Source organism: Mchenga conophoros, linkage group LG12 (assembly GCF_057382185.1).
Source record: "Mchenga conophoros isolate Kocher_MC1m ecotype Shallow Benthic linkage group LG12, M_conophoros_male_GT1.1, whole genome shotgun sequence".
NCBI lineage: Eukaryota > Metazoa > Chordata > Actinopteri > Cichliformes > Cichlidae > Mchenga > Mchenga conophoros.
Window position 1 is genome coordinate 15,714,381 of NC_140537.1, and position 18,115 is coordinate 15,732,495.

The window sequence follows — 18,115 nt, forward strand, 5'->3', positions numbered from 1 at the left end:
CTGCGCACTGTTTTCATCATGCTGGTGTAACTGTAACAGAGACATCTGTAAGAAAGACTTTTTCAGTCGCTCGAGATCAATATAGTGAAGAAGAGTGAGTCCAATCACATCTACTGCTAGAGCTCTGTGGGGGACAAACAACCAAAAAACAAACAAACACATTTTACGAAAACTGTTGGAGCTGCATGTTGTCTATGACACCAGACACACACACTTCACTGCATGGGATCCTTTGATAGGGTTTAATGAGACCCTCCAAATGACATTTAGTCAACATTTATCACAAATATTGGCAGGCAAGAACTCATGAGGCAGTTGACACATGATCTTAATATACATTTAAATAATACAAAATATACATTCATTCATATCTTGACACATGCATACTGAACCATACATGCAACCGTATACAGGGCTTTCAGAAAAACACAGTGAAGACAGAATTACTGTTTAATAGTACCCTTAATGAGAAATTTCCCACCCAAAGTGTACACGTTTCCCTCTGGCCTCAAGTACAGTGTATCTGTTTGGATTATTTTGGAGTGAATTGCACAGTTTTGGAGAAATTTGATGCCATCTCTTGAACAGAAGTGGGCTAGATGGCTCTCACTTTGCGGTGCTGAAGGTACCTAAAAATCAAGCAAGTTCAACTCAGCCAAGCTTTCTTTGCATTAACTGGTTAAAAAGCAAACAAAAAGAAACCCTAAAAACAGCTGGTGATAACGGGTATCACAGCGTCAGTTAGTGACTGCATCATTTGACTCTTTTTCCTTAAAATACATAAACTCAGCACCTCATATTCCAGACAGTGACATTATCTGACGTGGTGCTAGTACATATATCCATCCATCCATCTTCTTCTACTTATCCAGTTCAGGTTTGCAGGGGCACTGGAGCCAATCTCAGCTGTGATATAATGAGAGGGAGAGTACACCCTAGCTAGTCTGTCACATGCCTAACACAGACAGACAGATACAGCAGTAAAATATAATGGTAACGATGTTGCAAATAAGAGGAGAAAGTAATGACGATATATATATATCATATGAACTCATTATCATCAAAATCACACTGAGTGGTAAACACACTCGCCTATAGATCCTCGGTTCAATTCTGGGAACCCAGCCTGCGAGGGTCACAAGCCTGGATAAAATGTGAGGGTCATGTCAGGAAAGGCATCCGGTGCCAAATCAAACACACAGTTTCATCCACTCTGACGACCTCTCGGGAAATAAGGGAGCAGCCTGAAGTACCTTCCAATATACTTATTTTATCATTTGGTGGGTCTCGGTGCTGCTGTTTATTTCTAATGTGACAGCTGTATGTTAGAGCTCATAAACTTTAAACCTGATATGCTTAAACATCACAGGTGTGTACATAAAAGAGCTGTGGATATCACTTGTCGCCAGCTTAAAGTGAAATTATTAATTATATAGTCTACAAATGTAACCAATTCATTTTCTAATTTGTACTCTATTAGCTGTATTTCCAGCAGTGTAAAGAGACTTAGCAGCAGATTAGGACCACAGACGTTCTGCATCACCAACCGAATGTATGCAAATTCCTGTCACAATGCCACATACACTTTGTGCTGCTGCAGCTTTATAGCTGGGCTTCAGTGCGTTAGTAAAGTATGGCTTCAAAAAGTTGCATATACAAAACATATTCCTTCAGCAAGGAACAACTTTTTTCACTGAAAGCAAACTGAAAATAAAATAGTGTAAACACTGTGCTTCCACCTGATCCTAAAAGGAAACTGATCAGATCATGCTCCTGACCGGGTCATGTGTTCAGCATCAGTTACCGTAGCAATTTAGCCAGGTAAAGAAGAGAGGCACCTTCGGGGACCCTGAAAACTCTGACTCAAGTTACCTCTGGTTGCCCTGTGTCATGTAGGAGCCGTCTTCTTTCATACCAAAACAATCCAGTAGATAAACAGCACTGCAGGCCGAGGAGGAGAACATGTATACTTGATCAGGGGCGAACTTTCTGTTTAAAGCAGGTCTTCCTGAAAAAGTCTAATTCTTAGGATAACATTAGTTTTGGCTATTATCTGAGCCTGAGAATGGGGGAGGAAAGCCGGGAAGAGATGCATTATTTTACATATTAATGAATATTACATAATGAAACAGTGACTGGCACAGGGGCAAATGAGTCAGGTTAAATTAAGACTGAGGTTTCTGGTTGGGAATGTAACAAAAAAACAACTGCAGGCAGGATTCATCTACATTTCTAATTGTCTCGCTTTCCTGGAGGCAGTTTATCTGAGCGGCAGGAAAGGGTCAGTAATACGAACAAGCTTATATCTCTGTAGCATTAACAGTGGAAACAAGTGGATAATTGGTTTTGTGGGGAAGGAAACGAAGCTACAGGAAATTTCAGTGCTATCATGTGGATCTGAAATATAATAAGCGTACTCTTTTAATGGTTAATAAAATAAAAATAAAAACACACTTCAAGTGTAAGAATTGACTAACACTATGGTGCATACACACTTTATACTTAAGCTGTCCAGCTCAATGTGGCAGTCTTCTAAAATCGTACACAAACAGAGGGAAGGATATGTTGGGCATGTTTGGTTTGCTCACCTAAAACTGGAATGTTTACAGCAGGCAGTAAAAATAGGCTCATATGCAAACGAGACTGGAAAATAAACCTGATATTGATTAGCATCGGAGCTGGAAAAACAATCCGCAGTCATCCTGTGATTTCTTTAAATGACTGCAGCCTGTCTTTAGTGTTGCATTGCAGTCTGCATTGATTTGATTTTCACTTTATTTCTATATCTGCTGAGCACTCCAACAAAGGAGATTAAAGTCAGGAAATCTAATCTAACATAGTTTTAGCACCTGCTAAAGTGGGCTCAGAGGAAGCCCGTGCCTGGAAAGCATGGAGCTGTGCAGTGTGAACACATTTCAAATTTATAAAAAAAAAATAAACACAGAGAAAATAAATACTCCATACACAACATACATTACAAAAAAAGAAAACAAACTTATGACCCATCAAAGGTTTTCACACAAAGTATTGCAGGAAATTTTTGTTCGCGGCTATGCTTGTCACATTCTACCTGTTAAATAACACTTTCAGCCTGAGTGTGATTGATCTCTCTCTCTCTCAGCATTCACAGTGAAAAGCAACAGCTCCGGTATGCTGTTCAGTGCAACCGCCAGAGAGGAAAAAAAGTAGATCTGAATGTGCTATGGTCACTGGTCCGTGAGAAAACAGTGGTACTGCCACACATTAACACAGACTGCCGAAAACTCACATACACTCTCAAACTCTCAGAGCTCTCCTTTGACACAAAAGAAGTTGTTGCATTCCTCTGGCTACCAAAGATGAGTCTCCCGGATCTCAGAGATGATGTTATTGGCTTTTTTAAGCGCCTGAGAAAGAAAGAAAGAAAAAAAGAAAGAAAGACAGAAAGAAAGAAAGAAAGGCTGGTTAAATTGCTGGCATTAAGACCGCAGAGAAAAGAAAAAAAAGAAAAAGAAAAACAACTAGCTGTTTCACGATGTTCAGAACCCATTCAGAGAACAAATTGCATCATCCAATTTTACCTCAAGCATTTGAGCAACCTCAGTCCGCTGCTGTGCTGTGTCCTGTGACTCAATGAGCAGCTCCTGGAGCAGTGGCTGTTTGTAAAGCTGACCCACCAGCTCACTCTGCAGATGTTCTTTCACGTAGTTCACCAGGAAATGCATCACTGTCTTGGGCACACTGTAGACACACAGATCGATGATATTTACACTAGGGCTACTATTCTGAATTTGCATGCTTCCACCAACCAAGAAAGCTGTAGTCTGACTAGAAACTAGGGCGAGGGACTCCAGAGTTAGAGCTGAGTCCCTGTTCAGATCATTACTGCTGATTTATTTTGTGCTTAATCTCATATTTAAAAAAAGAAACAACTTCACTAAACTAATATTAAGAAACACTGATTTGTATGTATGTAGCAGCTGTATGAGAACAGACATCACTGCAGGAATCAACATCTGCACACTTATTCTCTAACAGAGCACCACAGTTAAGACAGACACATACAAAATAAACAAAAAAAAACACCCAGAACAAAAACTCTTATTGCTAATGCTGATATATTTAATCCCCTTACAGTAATTGAAGTAAAAGTAGGGAAAACAGTGCATGAGTTAATATCCACAGAGACTAAATCTAATATCCTCACTAAATGTGTCACCCTCTAGTTTACATGTAAATATAACCCCTGCATCTTTTTTAGAGGAAAAATAAAAGCTCTCATTATATAAGAAGCCTTTGTTCATGTAGTTAGACTGCTCTTTCAATGCAGCTCTTTTATCTAAGTAACAACTGATAAGATAAAAGGTTAACAGCTGCTAACCCTGAGCCACACTGACAGCACCATCAGGCACATCTAATTGTGAAGTTAATACACGCACGCAGTGGCACGCTTGCTCTCGCTGCCCTGCGGCCAGGCAGAAAAGATGCAAATGAGGGAAAAATCTGATGGATTTCATTAAAAAACAACATTTTCATCTGACCAATACATATCAGCACTGATCTAACATTAAAAGTGTTGGGAGAAGAAGAGCATCACGATACGTCTCACCTGAACAAACACAGCTACAAATGTTACACCTGAGCTGACATTTAGACTTGTACGCCTGTCGTTCAGGAAGCCTGAACACACTTTTCTGAACTTTTGACTGAGTGGCTAAGCTGCCTGTTGGAGCCAAGCCCACCCCTGTCCATAGATAAAACCAGTCCATGCAGGCAAATGCAAGTAAATGGACTTAAACTGCATCATTACTTTAATATAACCGGAGCAGACAACATTTTATATACGAGCGAACACTTCACCCAGACTTTCAGTCAGGGAACATTTCCCCTAAGGGAAAATGAAGCGCCTTGAGGCGACTTTTGTTGTGATTTGGCGCTATATAAATAAAATTGAATTGAATTGAATTGAATTAAGGAATAAATCAGAAACTGCTCTCTGAACACAGATCGTACAAGCACTCGCATTAAGCATCATCAGGCAAAAATCCATCAGCATGAGCTCCTTCTGCACCAAAATACAGCTCCGCGGGAACCACAGTGGTCACAGTAGTACTCTCAGACCTTGAGGGAGGATTTAGCAATGTCATGTTTGATGGTATGAAATGGACAGTGACATGGCTGCGTGTTAACTATTTAAAGTTCAGGCTCAGTGTTTTAATGGGTCAGATAGACAGACAGCCTTCAGATTTTTGTGTTACTGATGTAAAAGTCTCTAATGATATTTGGTTAACCACTGATCAGTATCATCAATTCAGAAATGGCCAAGATATATGATCTACTCTTTTATCTAAGAGTTAAGGCCACACGGAGCGCTTTCGGAAAACACAAAGAATTTCCCAAAGTTTTTGGATCCAAACTTGTCGTCTAACACAGCGGTCCCCAACAATTTTTGCGCCACAGACCAGTTTAATTTCAGACAATATCTTCATGGACCAGCCTTTAAGGTGTTGCAGATAAATACAACAAAATAAAATGACCAAGACAAAAACTGTGGTATTTTGCAAATATAATAATAAACACGAATCCACTGTGTAGCTGTGTAAATTTATTAGCAGCGTCCTTCTGAAATGCGCCAACAACACTGAGAGTAACATAAGACCCAGGGAAACCGAGTTAACGATAAAAACCATAAATTTTACACCCGAGCCTCAACTCTCGCGGCCCGGTACCAAACGACTCACGGACCTACAGCGCACTTGCTGGAAAATGCAGTGGTCTGATTGGTAAGCGAAGTTATGCTGCCGGCCCAAAAAATATTTTTAACGCTCAAAACATTTGAACAAATACATGTCCAGTGTATAAAAGCCTTTAAGCTCCTGAATAATAACCAGAGAAGTGGTTTTACAGAATGCTGTCACAGCAAAGCTGAACTTTGATCTCAATTAATCATTTTGTCCTATAAGAGACAACATAATTACCACATGAATTATTGCGAGTTCAGTAAGGTCATGTCACTTTTGACCAACTTTATTCTAACTGAATGTTTGTGCCAAATTTGAACTAATCAATAGCAACAACTGAGCTTTGAACGTGATGTAAAGGGGAAGTAGGGTCCCCTGAGGTGCTCTGGATTTGTGCCAGTCAAACCTGTCTTGGATGCTCTTGCGGACAATGAGGAAGTAGCTCTTGATGAGACGCTGGATGACCTCACAGTCCCTCTGCTCCCTCGAGCTCAGCTTTCGGGACACTGGCACAGCCTGACAGAGAGAAGGGCCAAGCAAAATATTAATACTGACCATCTGCAATGACTTCAGTGCTTTGTCATACTGCTAATCCCGCTACTCACTGTGTCAAGGAGGTTAATGGCCTGGCCTTTGCTGGGGCTCCCAAAGCCTGCAGCTGCAGCCTTTTCTTCCGTGACCTTCTCGTTCTTCCAGCGCTTCCCTCCGTCAAGAGCCTCTGCCTGAAAACAAGCAACTCAGAGGGTAAAAGACGGGTTTTTTTAGGCTGGGATTCCACTAAAAACTCTGAAAGTGGTTTTAATATTTAATTATGAATTACACTTCAGCTTTTAAAGAGCACAGTGTCTGCTGTTTAGCCAAGCAGAAAAAAAGTCCCTGCAGTGAGAAACAAACTACTACCTGCTGACTGTTGACAGATGCGGAGACCTGCGCCGCATCCGTGAAGTCTGGATGCTTTGTGTTGATGTAGGCAAGCTCTATTGCTACTAAATGATGGACCTGAAAGTAAAAAAAAAAGCAAAAAAAAAAGCATCCAGTGGGATGACTAATATAATTAATATAAAAATGATGATCTTGCTTAAGCTGTGGATTACCATTTCATTAGTAATCGGCAAGCGTTTCCGCAATAATCCAGTCACTACTTCCACAATGGAATCGTGCAGCTTGGGAAATCGAAGAAGCTCCTTAAAAATGCAAAGACACGCTGTTTTTTAACACGGTTCTGTAATAATTACTGCGGCACTATTTTCTTTATTCAACCATGTGTAAAGTGCAATATGATCTGTGGTCCCACCTGTGTACTGAAGGAGGAACAGTGCTGGATGATCCGCTGCAGCTCTTCATGAACCAGCTCCACGCAGCGCAGACTGGGCTCCTCTAGACGCTTAATTTGCCGCTTCACCAGCAGCTCAAAGGACACCTCGGGCACAAAAAGTGCTGGCCGTGGGCCCTGCAGGGCAAATATCATACATACATACAAACACAAATACACACCAGCTCCAGACTTGACTAGAATTAGGATTTAGTAGAGCTACACAAACAGAAGCGAGAAGAAGCTTACAGTAGCATTACGGATAGCAGTGAGGATATCGAGATCAGTCAGGCCCGCCAGGGGGTCGATAGACTGCAAGGTCCGGCCAAAGGTCTCGTGGAATATGTAACAGATCCGAGCACCTCCACAGCTGCAGAAAGAAGAGAAAGGTGAAAGTTGTGATATCAGTGCTGTGTCTCAGTCCTGCGTGTCAGCAATGCTAGCTGTGCCAAGCTTAAATGCAGTCAACCAAAAAGGGTCAATATTTGCTCCCCATGTATTTTAATGAATTAATCATCAAATGGTAAAAGCTGCAGAGTGGAATGTGCCAACGGAAGATGCTGATACCACTTTAGTTTACACCTACATTAGCACGAGGACATTACTCTCATGACGCTCGTCAAATGTCTCGATGCAGTCTCAATCATCCAGGTTTGCAAATCCCAAAAAGTGGATTCTGTTCATCTGGGTAGTGCACCTACCCTTGTCGACCCTTCTGTCGACAAGGGTAGGTGCACGGTTTCACTTAACCAGAAGGACTGTCGTGAAAAATTTTGTCACTGCTCACTGACAAAAATACTTATGAACCCCTACAACAAGACCCAGGTAGTGGTTACAGGAAGAGGGTGATAGATTGTCTGAAGCACTTAGATTAAGACAATGCTGCTGACCAGACCTCATACCACAGGCTACACCCAGGGGAAACTACACCAAGTCTGTATGGTTTACCTAAGATACAAAAACAGGGTGTACCTTTAAGACCAATTGTCTGCTCAGTCACGTATAACATCTCAAAGTTTCTGGCTTTGATCCTCAACCCGTTAATAGGCAGCTCTAAACGCTATATCCAGAACACTTTGAATTTTGTTGAGAAGCTTAGAGATGTCATAATGGAGGCAGATGAAACAATGGTCTCATATGATGTTACGTTTCTCTTCACTTGTGTTCCAGTCACTGAAGCAGTGAAGGTAGTTCATAAGAGATTACAGGATGACCCCAACCTCAGCAGCAGGACCACTCTCAGCACCGACCAAGTGTGTTTGTTTGTGGAACTGTGTCTTCATTCCACCTATTTCAAATACAAGTGTCAGTACTACAAGCAGAAACATGGGTGTGCCGTAGGTTCCCCAGTTTCACCCACTGTGGGCAACTTGTACATGGAAGAAGTGGAAAACGGGGCTCTGTTATCCTACCCTGGAACACCCCCAAGTCGTTGGTACAGGTATGTGGATGACACCTGGTTGAAAATCAAATCTCAGGACGTACCACAATTCACTGATCACAATAACTCGGTGGAGAAACACATCAAGATCACCATGGAGGTTATGAAGAAAGACCGCCTTCTTAGACTGTGAGATTTCCATTATTAAGGGGGAACATTTAAAAGTTGATGGGTAACGTAAAGTATTTAAGGTTTGACCCTCATCACCCACTGGAGCACAAACTGTGTGTCATAAGGACGCAACGACAAAGAGCGAACAGCATCGCCACAGATACAGTGGCCAGGGAAGCAGAAGAACATCATATCAAGAAGGCTGAGGAGGGGGCGTAATGGTAGATTTTTCACGTTTCAGCAGCTTACAGTGCTGTGATTGAAGCCATTCCCCACCTCTCTGTGAATAGTACTCAAGGCCATTGATCAGCTGTCATTGACCAATGGTCTTTGATCAGTGGCTGTTGATCAATGTTCATAACAATTTCATATTAATGATCAAGAAACTGACCTCATAGACCATTGTTCGTTAGTGGGCTAGCTTCAGTCATTATGCAAATGTCCTGTTTAAAAGGTTGGGGAAACCTGCAGCAATCAGCTGAGACTGAAGAAGTCACTTCAGTGAGCGACGAAACGTTTCTCTCACTGAAAACGTCCAGATGAACAGAATCAACCTTTTGGGACGCTCATCAAAGTAAGTTAAAATGCAGATTTGTGCAACAACTGCTGTGTTGAGCAGAAGAGTTAAGGCATTTCACTAAATCAGAAAACAAAAGCTCCACCAGGTGCCACTAGAGTGTGGTCAGACTCACAGCTCTGAGGTTTGTATGTGCCTGGCTGTTCCCTCTATGGTGTTGCAATAATCGCTGGCAAACTTGGTGACTATCTGTAGCAGGGTGGCACTGTGATCCTCTACGGGCTGTCCGTAGCTGTTGAGTCTTGCCTGGTACTGGGCACTCAGCACAGTCACTCGGGTTTTGAGGTCTGGCAAGCAGTCCCGGATGTGGTGCATGAGCAGCCTGCTGAGAGTTTTGGCCAGATAGCGAGAGCCAGCACGAGACACTAGCGAGGGATAGTGGCGCTGCAAGAAAGCCTGCTCATCCTTCATTGAGTCCTCCAGGCTTTTCTGAGTATTTATGTCATGCTGGCTCCTACAACAAGAAGAAAACAGCGAGTTCAGTAAGATAATCAGAATATTAATACTTTTAATTATAGATCAACAAGCAAGTTTGTTTCTTCCAAACCTGTTAACCACCCCGATAATCCCAAGCCTGACTGGAATGACTCGACCCAGAAGGACCTCCAGCGCATCGGTTCCTGCATCCATCAGGTCCAGCTTACTGACCACCAGCAGTGTTCGACGGCCTGACAGACACCAACACAACATTCACAGATCATTCAGGGTGAACGGTTCCCCCATTTAATCATTCTCTTTATCACCACAGCCAAAGGGAGCACATGAACATTCATTTTCCTGTCAGCAAGGTTTTTAAACTGTAAAGACAGGCTATATCAGTAGCATGAAATTACTTCTTTCGACGCATTTGATAATTTAAAAATGAAAGCATGTTATGTAACAATTTAAAAATGAAGCACGTCATGGAGTAAACACAGAGAGAGAGAGAGAAAATTAAGATAAATTCTGAGGAAAAAAAAAAAACCCTGTATAAATAATGTCTTACCATCTGTATCAACCTCACGAGCCAATTTTAGTGCATCAGATGTGGCCAAGTCAGAGTTGGCAGGGGACACTGCGAGGATAAGGCAGTTTAGATTGGAGATAAAGGACAAGATCATCTCTTGCACTTGAGCCTCGATGTCCTTTGGCTGGTCCCCAACAGGAACCTAAGACAACCACAGCACACATTCGATCATTATTAATGATTATCTAACGTCACTGTGTTTGCATAAATCATATCCAGTCAGCATCCCCGTCAAGAGGCTGAATCTACCTTAGTAATTCCAGGTAAATCAACCAGAGTGAGATTAAGAACTTTTGGAGAGAAAATCTTCAGATATATGGGCTCAGGACTGATCCCCTGGATATGAAAAACAGAGAAAGAAAATAATGAATCCAGTGGAAACAGCTGAACCTGCAGCATTACTGAGCGCACATCAAAGTGTTCTTCTCACTTTATTGTCGCCTGAACCTCGTTCAGTCTCTGCTTCAATTTCCCGACGAATTTCCTGAAAATCTGTGAAGATCTATTAAAAGAGTGAGAAAATTACACATCACATAATCCTAGCACACAATACAGAACCAAAGCAGTGTACATATTATTTGAATGCCTAAGATAAACAAACCTGATTCTTGCAGTGCAGAAATGTACCCCATTCTTCAGCTTTGAGACCTGAACAAATAGGAGTAAGTGTGAATTTTAACACAGATAAAACTAAGACTTTGAAGAGACATTATGCTAATTTGAATATAAGACAAAGCCACTTGTGTTCATACTAGACGCAGAAAGATCAGGCTGAAGAAAATGTCAGAAAAGAAATGAAGAAGTTAAACAAAGACAAGTGCATGCAGATCAAGTGTAGAGAGACCTGGGTAGCTGTTTTGGGCATTTTGCTTAATCCCATTTCCTGAAAAGCCAGTGAAGGAGAAGAGGAAGAAAGAGAGTGTTAGCAAAGCAAGACCATAAAAGGAATAGCAGTTAAAAACAGTGAGAAAAGGTGCACGTTAACTACTCCATGCAGTATACACTTTAATAACAACCTTCTGTTACTCTATTCTCCTCATTCTTCTGCATACCCTAACTTCCTAAACTTGACTTTGTTTTTTTTAAAGGAATATAACAGTGACAGATTTGTGTTTGTTTACCGTTCTCGATCTTCAGCCTCTCCTGCAATGGGGGGACATTAACAAGCTGCAACACCAGGGGTCGTCTTGTGACTATTCCTGATCCTCGAGGCAAGAAATCCCGTCCAACCAGGCTCTCCAACACAGAGCTCTTTCCACTGCTCTGTTATGACACATGATAAGACCAGTTTAACCCTGATACAGTCATCTGCAAAGTTTTCATGCAGTGTGGATACGCCATTGTGAATATAATAAAAAAAATAACATGAACCCAGTTTACAGCTTCAGCTACAGCATACATGACAGTTGATGGAATGTTATAGATAAAAATTTGAGAAAACTGCATCACCATTGAGCTTTTTATTTCAAGCTCTCTTGGGCAAACTTTTTTGTCAATTCTTTAAGCAGCCTTCAGAATTAGTTTTCCAGGCTTCATGAAGGACATTCAAACCTCTTCTTCGGATGTTGTCTGCCTTTTGTTTTGTCAAGATGATACCACACTGCTTCAATTATGTTGAGGGTTGGCCTCTCCATACCTGATAGTGTTCCATTGTGTGTGTGTTGTATATCCAGGTAAACTTTTATTGCATTGGCAGTGTATCTGGGATCATTATCATCCTGAAAAATGAAGCCACCGCAAATCAGATGCTTTTCAGATGGCACTACATAGAGGATCAAAATCTGACTGCATTTTTCTGTGTTCATAATTTAATCAATTTTGATAAGACCACTGGCTGAAAATGCAGTTCTAAACCATGATAGAACTTCCACGGTTTTACAGTAGACACTCACTGTAGTGCCTCCCTCCTGACATCTCTGTAGATGATTTGAACCAAACATTTCAAATACGGATTCATCACACGATAAAACCTGCTGCCATTGATTTTCAGTCCAGTTTGTAATCTGGGATACCTCAGTGTTTTCTCCTGGTTTCCTTTCCTTAGGAATGGTTACCTGACAGCCACTCTTCCACTGACAACCCTGATGAGACTTTAGTGAATAGTCAACTGAAGGACCAGATGCATCTCTCAGGTTCTGTGTCAGGTCTTTGATGGATTTTTTCCCCTATTTCTTAAGGACATGACTTTCAGATGCAGTTCATCTGCTGTAGATATTTTTTTTATGTATACAAAGTTTTCAGCTCTTTTGGGATCTTTTTCACAGATAAAGAAATGGGAATAAAATATTTTCACTAACAAGATGCCCAAAGATACACCTCAAAGCATGTTCTGTAAGTTAGTTGTCTGCTATATTGCTCAGGCTTTGAGTTAGGGAATAAACAAATTAACTTAATGAACAAAACATTTCTGTAAAAATGCTCAGGTACAAGGACTTGACTGAAAAGGAGTGAAAAAAGTAGGCAGTCTCCAAAGAAGAACTTTGATAGACCTTCAGAAAACCTGAAGAACTATTGTTCAAGACTACTTTAATTAGAAGACAGCCTGGCTGCTTGGAAACAAAATATAACGAAATCATGGGTAGCTCAGACTTTTGCACAGTACTTTAGATGCGTCCTAGCCTACCTGAGATCCAACCACGACTATCTGAGGTAACTGTATGATCTCCGCCCCCAGTGTTAGAAAGACCTCCTGCAACCGGTTGATGGTGGGAATGAGAGTTTCCATCCTTCCAACAGACGGTTGCTACATTGGGTTTTTTTTGTTTAATGAATAAATTAAACACACACACACACACACACACACACACACACACACACACACACACACACACACAGAGCAAAGATAAAACAAACTTCAAAATAGTTAAAAAAAAACAAAAGCAGTATAGCTTCGTCAGAGGGAGAAGTGGTCCTGATGAGAGGGGTGTAACACCACGCTCAATCCTCCCAGGTTAAGCACCAGTTTGAAGTGGCATTTTAAGATAAACACTGGTTACGAGTTGTCAACTACTGGGATGAAACCAGGTCTGACTAACAGTGCAACAAATGGTGGTGACAGCACAAACCGAGACACTCGATGTTATGTGCCAACTATAGCTTGCTAAATCTATTGGGTAAAGGGAGGAAGTGAAATGGATAAGCTAGCTAACTGCTTACACTCGCTTAGCTGCTAAAGAAACGGTACCCGATGCTGACCTCACCAATGTTCAAGATATATTCCTTCCTATCCAAGTTTCCTGTTCTTCATAGTTTGTATTAAAACAACGCGTTAACCCTTCATTCTACCCGAAATGTCATCCAAAATTAGCAGCATAAAGATACAGACCGTCAGTTGATCACATAGGCGGAACCGTATTACTCAGTCAATCCAATTGGTCAAAAATTTGAGTCACGAGGTTTCCTAGCATCTGATTGGCTGATATGTAAAGTCCCGCCTTGTGAAACCTCAAATCAAACCACACTGCTTATACATTTATATATTCTGACACTTAAAAAGCACACAAGAAAAGCGGAAAGATAGGCTTTTTTTCCCCCTGTGTTTTAATATCTGTATATATAAACATGTTATTTACATACAATGGCCATCAGTAAGTTACAGAATAAAACATGTATGAACTTTGCACAGATGGTTATAACAGGAAACACCCAGTCATCACGCAACCCAAATATTACTAATAAATACCCTCCATTAGAAGTTAGTGTCCCCTGGAATTTGTAGCAGCCAGAGATCATGTGAAGACAGCTTCATAAATGGACTCCTTTGTATTCAGATATTATGTGATCAGGTCGAGGTTACTGTGCCACCAATGACAAGGGCCAATTTCAAGAGGCCAAGTTTTCTCATCCAAGATAAGAAAGCCCTATTGCTGAGATAAACAATCAGTGTTATCCATGCTCACCCTGGGGCTCTCTGTAAGAAAAATGACATTGTATTTTTCACAGTCTAACACTCTGAACACCGTATGCATGTCAAAGCACTGAGCGTCTCTCAAACAACAATTGGAAAAAAACAGCTTCAAGCTATGCATTCTTAGTCCATGTATGAGGTGTCCATGCCCTCGCCCTCCGGATGAAGCAACCTCCCCGCTAAGCGCTCAATGTCATCGAGGCTAAGCTGTCGAAGGGAACGTTCATAGTCCTTGAGAAAAGAAAGAAAGTAAAAAAGAAATAAAAACATATTGAAAAGTAGCAGGTTAAAAACATTTCAGTGCATTTATTTACAACATGTTCTGGCTTAGAAATAATGCATGAAGGACTGGAAGCATGACCTTCAGAAACATTTTTGTTGCTCTTAAAAGGAGTTTGTTAAGTCCAAAAAGTGTAGACGCAAGTGGAGGTAAGCTAATTTGCAATTTTGACTGTTTGTTTTGTAATGATGTTAAAATTATTTGCACGCAAATAATTAAACAATTTCAGGATAACAACAGAATTTGGCAGCAAAAGGCCAAACTAGATTTTGCTTCATCCCCCCCCCTTCAAACACACACGCATGTCTGGCTGCTACTGGTCTGAGTTGTTCAATTAATTATTTAGCCCAGCATAATTAGTGGCTCCATAGTTTAGTGGTTTACATATTTGCCTAACAAGCGAAAGGAGGAGACATGAATCCCTTTGGGGTTTCGTTGGGAAGGCATGCAGAGCTACCTGCTGTGGCAACGCCTCGTGAATGAGGGAGCAGCTGAATGTAGCTTCTAATTAGTGAGCACAGTTGGATGGATAGGAGCTGATCAACTAACAAACTCAAGAGTAGGGCTGTTCGATATAAGGATATATATCGGATGACAATATAAAAACATCTATCGTTTCATTTTACGCTATCATTTGTTTCGTGGTGTCGCAAAATAAACTGTTTACGGCAATATTTTTTCATCGTTTTGATGGTCACTATATTAATTTCTTAAAGTTATCTCTTTCTCTTATATTTAATATAACCACACTATGGACAGACAAGCGCCTGTTTTTATGCGTTGTCGTTAGCAACAACGACAGTAAAACCATTGCGTGTCCGCTTGTTTATCTTCCACATAAACCTTTCACAATAAAGCTCAAGATCCTGTTGAGACTTTTCAAAATAAACTTAATCACGTAAAAGAGTATGCAGAGTACTTAAGGATGAGAAGCAAAAAAGTGCTGACAGGTGCTAAAAAAAAAATAAACCTTAGACTCAAACGTTAGAACAGGCTTTTCCCTGCAGCACGCCGTGTAATAAATACTCACAAAGAAAACAGCGGCCGTTACAACTTATGTCTAAAAATGTGTAGTTTCATGCATCGGTTAAAACACTCGACTCCAGGTACACGACGCCCAGCTGGAAACACTTTACGCAAGTCGAGCTGCCCGCGATTCTCAGAATGTACAGAAAATGTAAAATTTTTGTGATTTATATCGTTATCGGACGATAAATGTCTTATATCGGGATATGAGATTTTGGTCATATCGCACAGCCCTACTCAAGAGTTGTCAGTACACCGACTTTCTACAGTAAAATCCGTTCTCATTAAAAGATAAAAGCATTATACAAATATTGTAGTAATTATTAATAATAGATTTCCAGAAATTAAATTAGTATCTCATTGTTACCACTACATGTTCATAAATCATCCATAACTGGCCCTTTCAACTTTAATATTTTACATTTATTAAATATGCACAGCTGTCAACTTGTGTGACGAAAAAAAATAGATGATGCTGCATTTATATACCTTAATAAGCTGTTCATGAACCTTTGCTGCATCTGCCGGACTAAAGTGTCTAGCAAGTATAGTGGAGATGGTCTGCCATACTCCTCCCTGTGTGCTGCTTCCGCTGCTGGTGCTGCTACAGCTACCACCGCCGCCTGGTGCTGCTGTCCCTGAAGCTGCAGTCCTCTCTCCCACGGGACGGATTACCAGATTCAATTTAGCTTCAGGACCAATAGAGTAATCACTCAGTCTGTGTTCATCTGAGGGAGAGTGATATAATGTATTGCCATTAAAAATTTACATATGATGCATGCAGAAAAGTATTAACAAATGCTGCCATCAAATGTGGCACTGTTGCCACATCTACCTGCTAGAGCTTTCCCTTTGTAGAGTAACCGTTGTTGGTTTGCTGGTATGTTGAGACGTTCAGATACAAGCTCCTTCACTGTGGAGACCTTTTCGTCTTCAGTCACCTGGAAGATAAACAACCCAATCATGTAGTACATGTGTAATTTAAGAGCATGACGCTAGCTGTTTTCTTTCTGTGCAGCTGAACAGCGTTTAAATTACACAGCACACAGTGCTGTAAAAGAGTATTTGTCCCATTCTTGATTTCTTGTTTTTTGGCATATTTTGAACAAAACAAAACAAAACAACACACACGCACGCACGCACACACACACACACGCACACACACACACACACACACACACACACACACACACACACACACACACCTATCTCACATTTGCCAAAAAGCATCTTGATGATCCCCAAAACTTTTTGGGAAATATTCTTTAGACTGACGAGAAAAGAACTGAACTTTTTGAAGAGTTTGAGTTCTGTGTTACATCTGGTGTAAAACACAGTGGAGGTAGTGTGATGGTGGGGCTGCTTTGCTGTTTCGAGACCTGGAAGACTTCGTGTAATTGATGGAACCATGAATTCTGCTCTATCCTTCAGGATTTTCTGGTAGAATGTCCGGTCATTAGTTTGTCCTCTAACACTCAAACGCCTTTGGGTTATGCAACAGGATAGTGACCAAAAACACAGCAGCAAAAAACAGAAAGGGGATATAAATAAGTGACATCCCCGCTTTGTACTGACCTTTGTAGAGGCCCCTTTCTCTAAAAAATAAATAAATAAAGTGCACTCTGGCTAACATTTTAAACGAAATGGCTGTAATCACTGTAATAGCGTAGATGTTGTGCATGGAACCACTTCTCTGCTGAACACAGAATTTTTAAACAATTTTAGAAAAAAAAAATCCAGTTTGTGCTTCATAATGTTTTAAAAATTAGCTTTGTGAGAGACAGACTGAGGCTAAAGCTAACTGACAGCTATATTGGTCTTACTGCACGAAAAAGTGTTTTCCTAAGATAGGACTTCCCCTTTTTTTTCTTTACCCGAAATCACAAAGACCGGCTTCAAATGCTACTAGTCAGCTGTTGTCAGGCGAGATTGTATGCAACATCTTATCCAGGATTTGGCTAGCACGCCAGCCACTATAACATCAATGACTCTGAGGAGAAATGCCCATACAACCGGCTAGTGTAGGCTACAGTGTGTAGCACTGAATCCCAGTATTTCTGACAGGCTATTTTATTACTTCAAAAAACATATGCGTAGCCGTTTTTCTAAAGGCAGCTCGGCATGTGACATGCCAATGCTGGCTCGGCTAAACTGCTAGCTGCGATCGCAGTTAGCAAGAGGCGGTGAGCTAGCGCAGCGGTACTTCACTCACCTGTACGCTGCACTCTTTTCCTTGAAGCGGTTTCACCGTGAGGATCATTTTTGAATATGCTTTCAAAAAACAAAAAAATTACACAACAATAAAGATAAAGTAACAAAGCCTCCCGAAGTGTGCTGCTTCAGAGTACAGCTACTTTATCAGCTCGCGATTCTTTGCTTGCCAACGGCCCATTTTCTTCTCCCGCATCCCACTACCGCCGCGCGCTGGCCGGAGTGTGGCATGGCAGCTACACCAGCCTTCGGAGGAAAGTGTCATAACAACAAAAACAAACAATAATCCATTTATTTTCTCCTAATTATGCCGCAGTTGAATATTAAAAAGAAAAAAAGAGGATGGGAAAACTCAAAAAGGCTTACAACTTTGACTTATAACGCGGCTATTAGTAATATTATCAACAATGCTACACCAGGGCTAATTTATTACGTTTTTAAAACATTTTTTTCCTTTTTGTGTGTTTAAATAACACACAGGGAAATTGTGTTTAAATAAAGTGGACTAAGGCTGCATGACTCTA

General features: G+C 40.9%; 2 protein-coding genes across 6 annotated transcripts; both read right to left on the reverse strand.

The window, feature by feature from the left end:
• Positions 1 to 229: 229 nt before the first annotated feature.
• Positions 230 to 13,523, reverse strand: LOC146562335 (dynamin-1-like protein). 5 transcript variants are annotated; one of them, XM_085294008.1, is made up of 18 exons: positions 13,493 to 13,523; positions 12,791 to 12,910; positions 11,289 to 11,430; positions 11,012 to 11,050; positions 10,769 to 10,815; positions 10,598 to 10,669; positions 10,417 to 10,503; positions 10,147 to 10,309; positions 9,709 to 9,829; positions 9,277 to 9,615; positions 7,282 to 7,402; positions 7,015 to 7,170; positions 6,815 to 6,904; positions 6,621 to 6,719; positions 6,326 to 6,442; positions 6,127 to 6,236; positions 3,561 to 3,720; positions 230 to 3,386 (listed from the first exon to the last, which is right to left on the reverse strand). In XM_085294008.1, the coding sequence occupies exons 2-18, from the start codon at positions 12,890 to 12,892 to the stop codon at positions 3,330 to 3,332; spliced, it is 2,022 nt and encodes a 673-aa protein (XP_085150134.1). In that variant the 5' UTR covers positions 12,893 to 12,910; positions 13,493 to 13,523; the 3' UTR covers positions 230 to 3,329. The 5 variants fall into 5 exon arrangements, with proteins under 5 accessions (XP_085150134.1, XP_085150131.1, XP_085150130.1 ...); XM_085294005.1 differs by having other exon boundaries at positions 13,368 to 13,506; XM_085294004.1 differs by having other exon boundaries at positions 13,363 to 13,506.
• A 161-nt stretch (positions 13,524 to 13,684) lies between these two features.
• Positions 13,685 to 17,802, reverse strand: ubl4a (ubiquitin like 4A). The gene is made up of 4 exons (XM_085294010.1): positions 17,593 to 17,802; positions 16,216 to 16,321; positions 15,870 to 16,108; positions 13,685 to 14,305 (listed from the first exon to the last, which is right to left on the reverse strand). Exons 1-4 carry the CDS (start codon positions 17,638 to 17,640, stop codon positions 14,198 to 14,200), a joined length of 501 nt encoding a protein of 166 aa, XP_085150136.1. The 5' UTR covers positions 17,641 to 17,802; the 3' UTR covers positions 13,685 to 14,197.
• Positions 17,803 to 18,115: the final 313 nt, after the last annotated feature.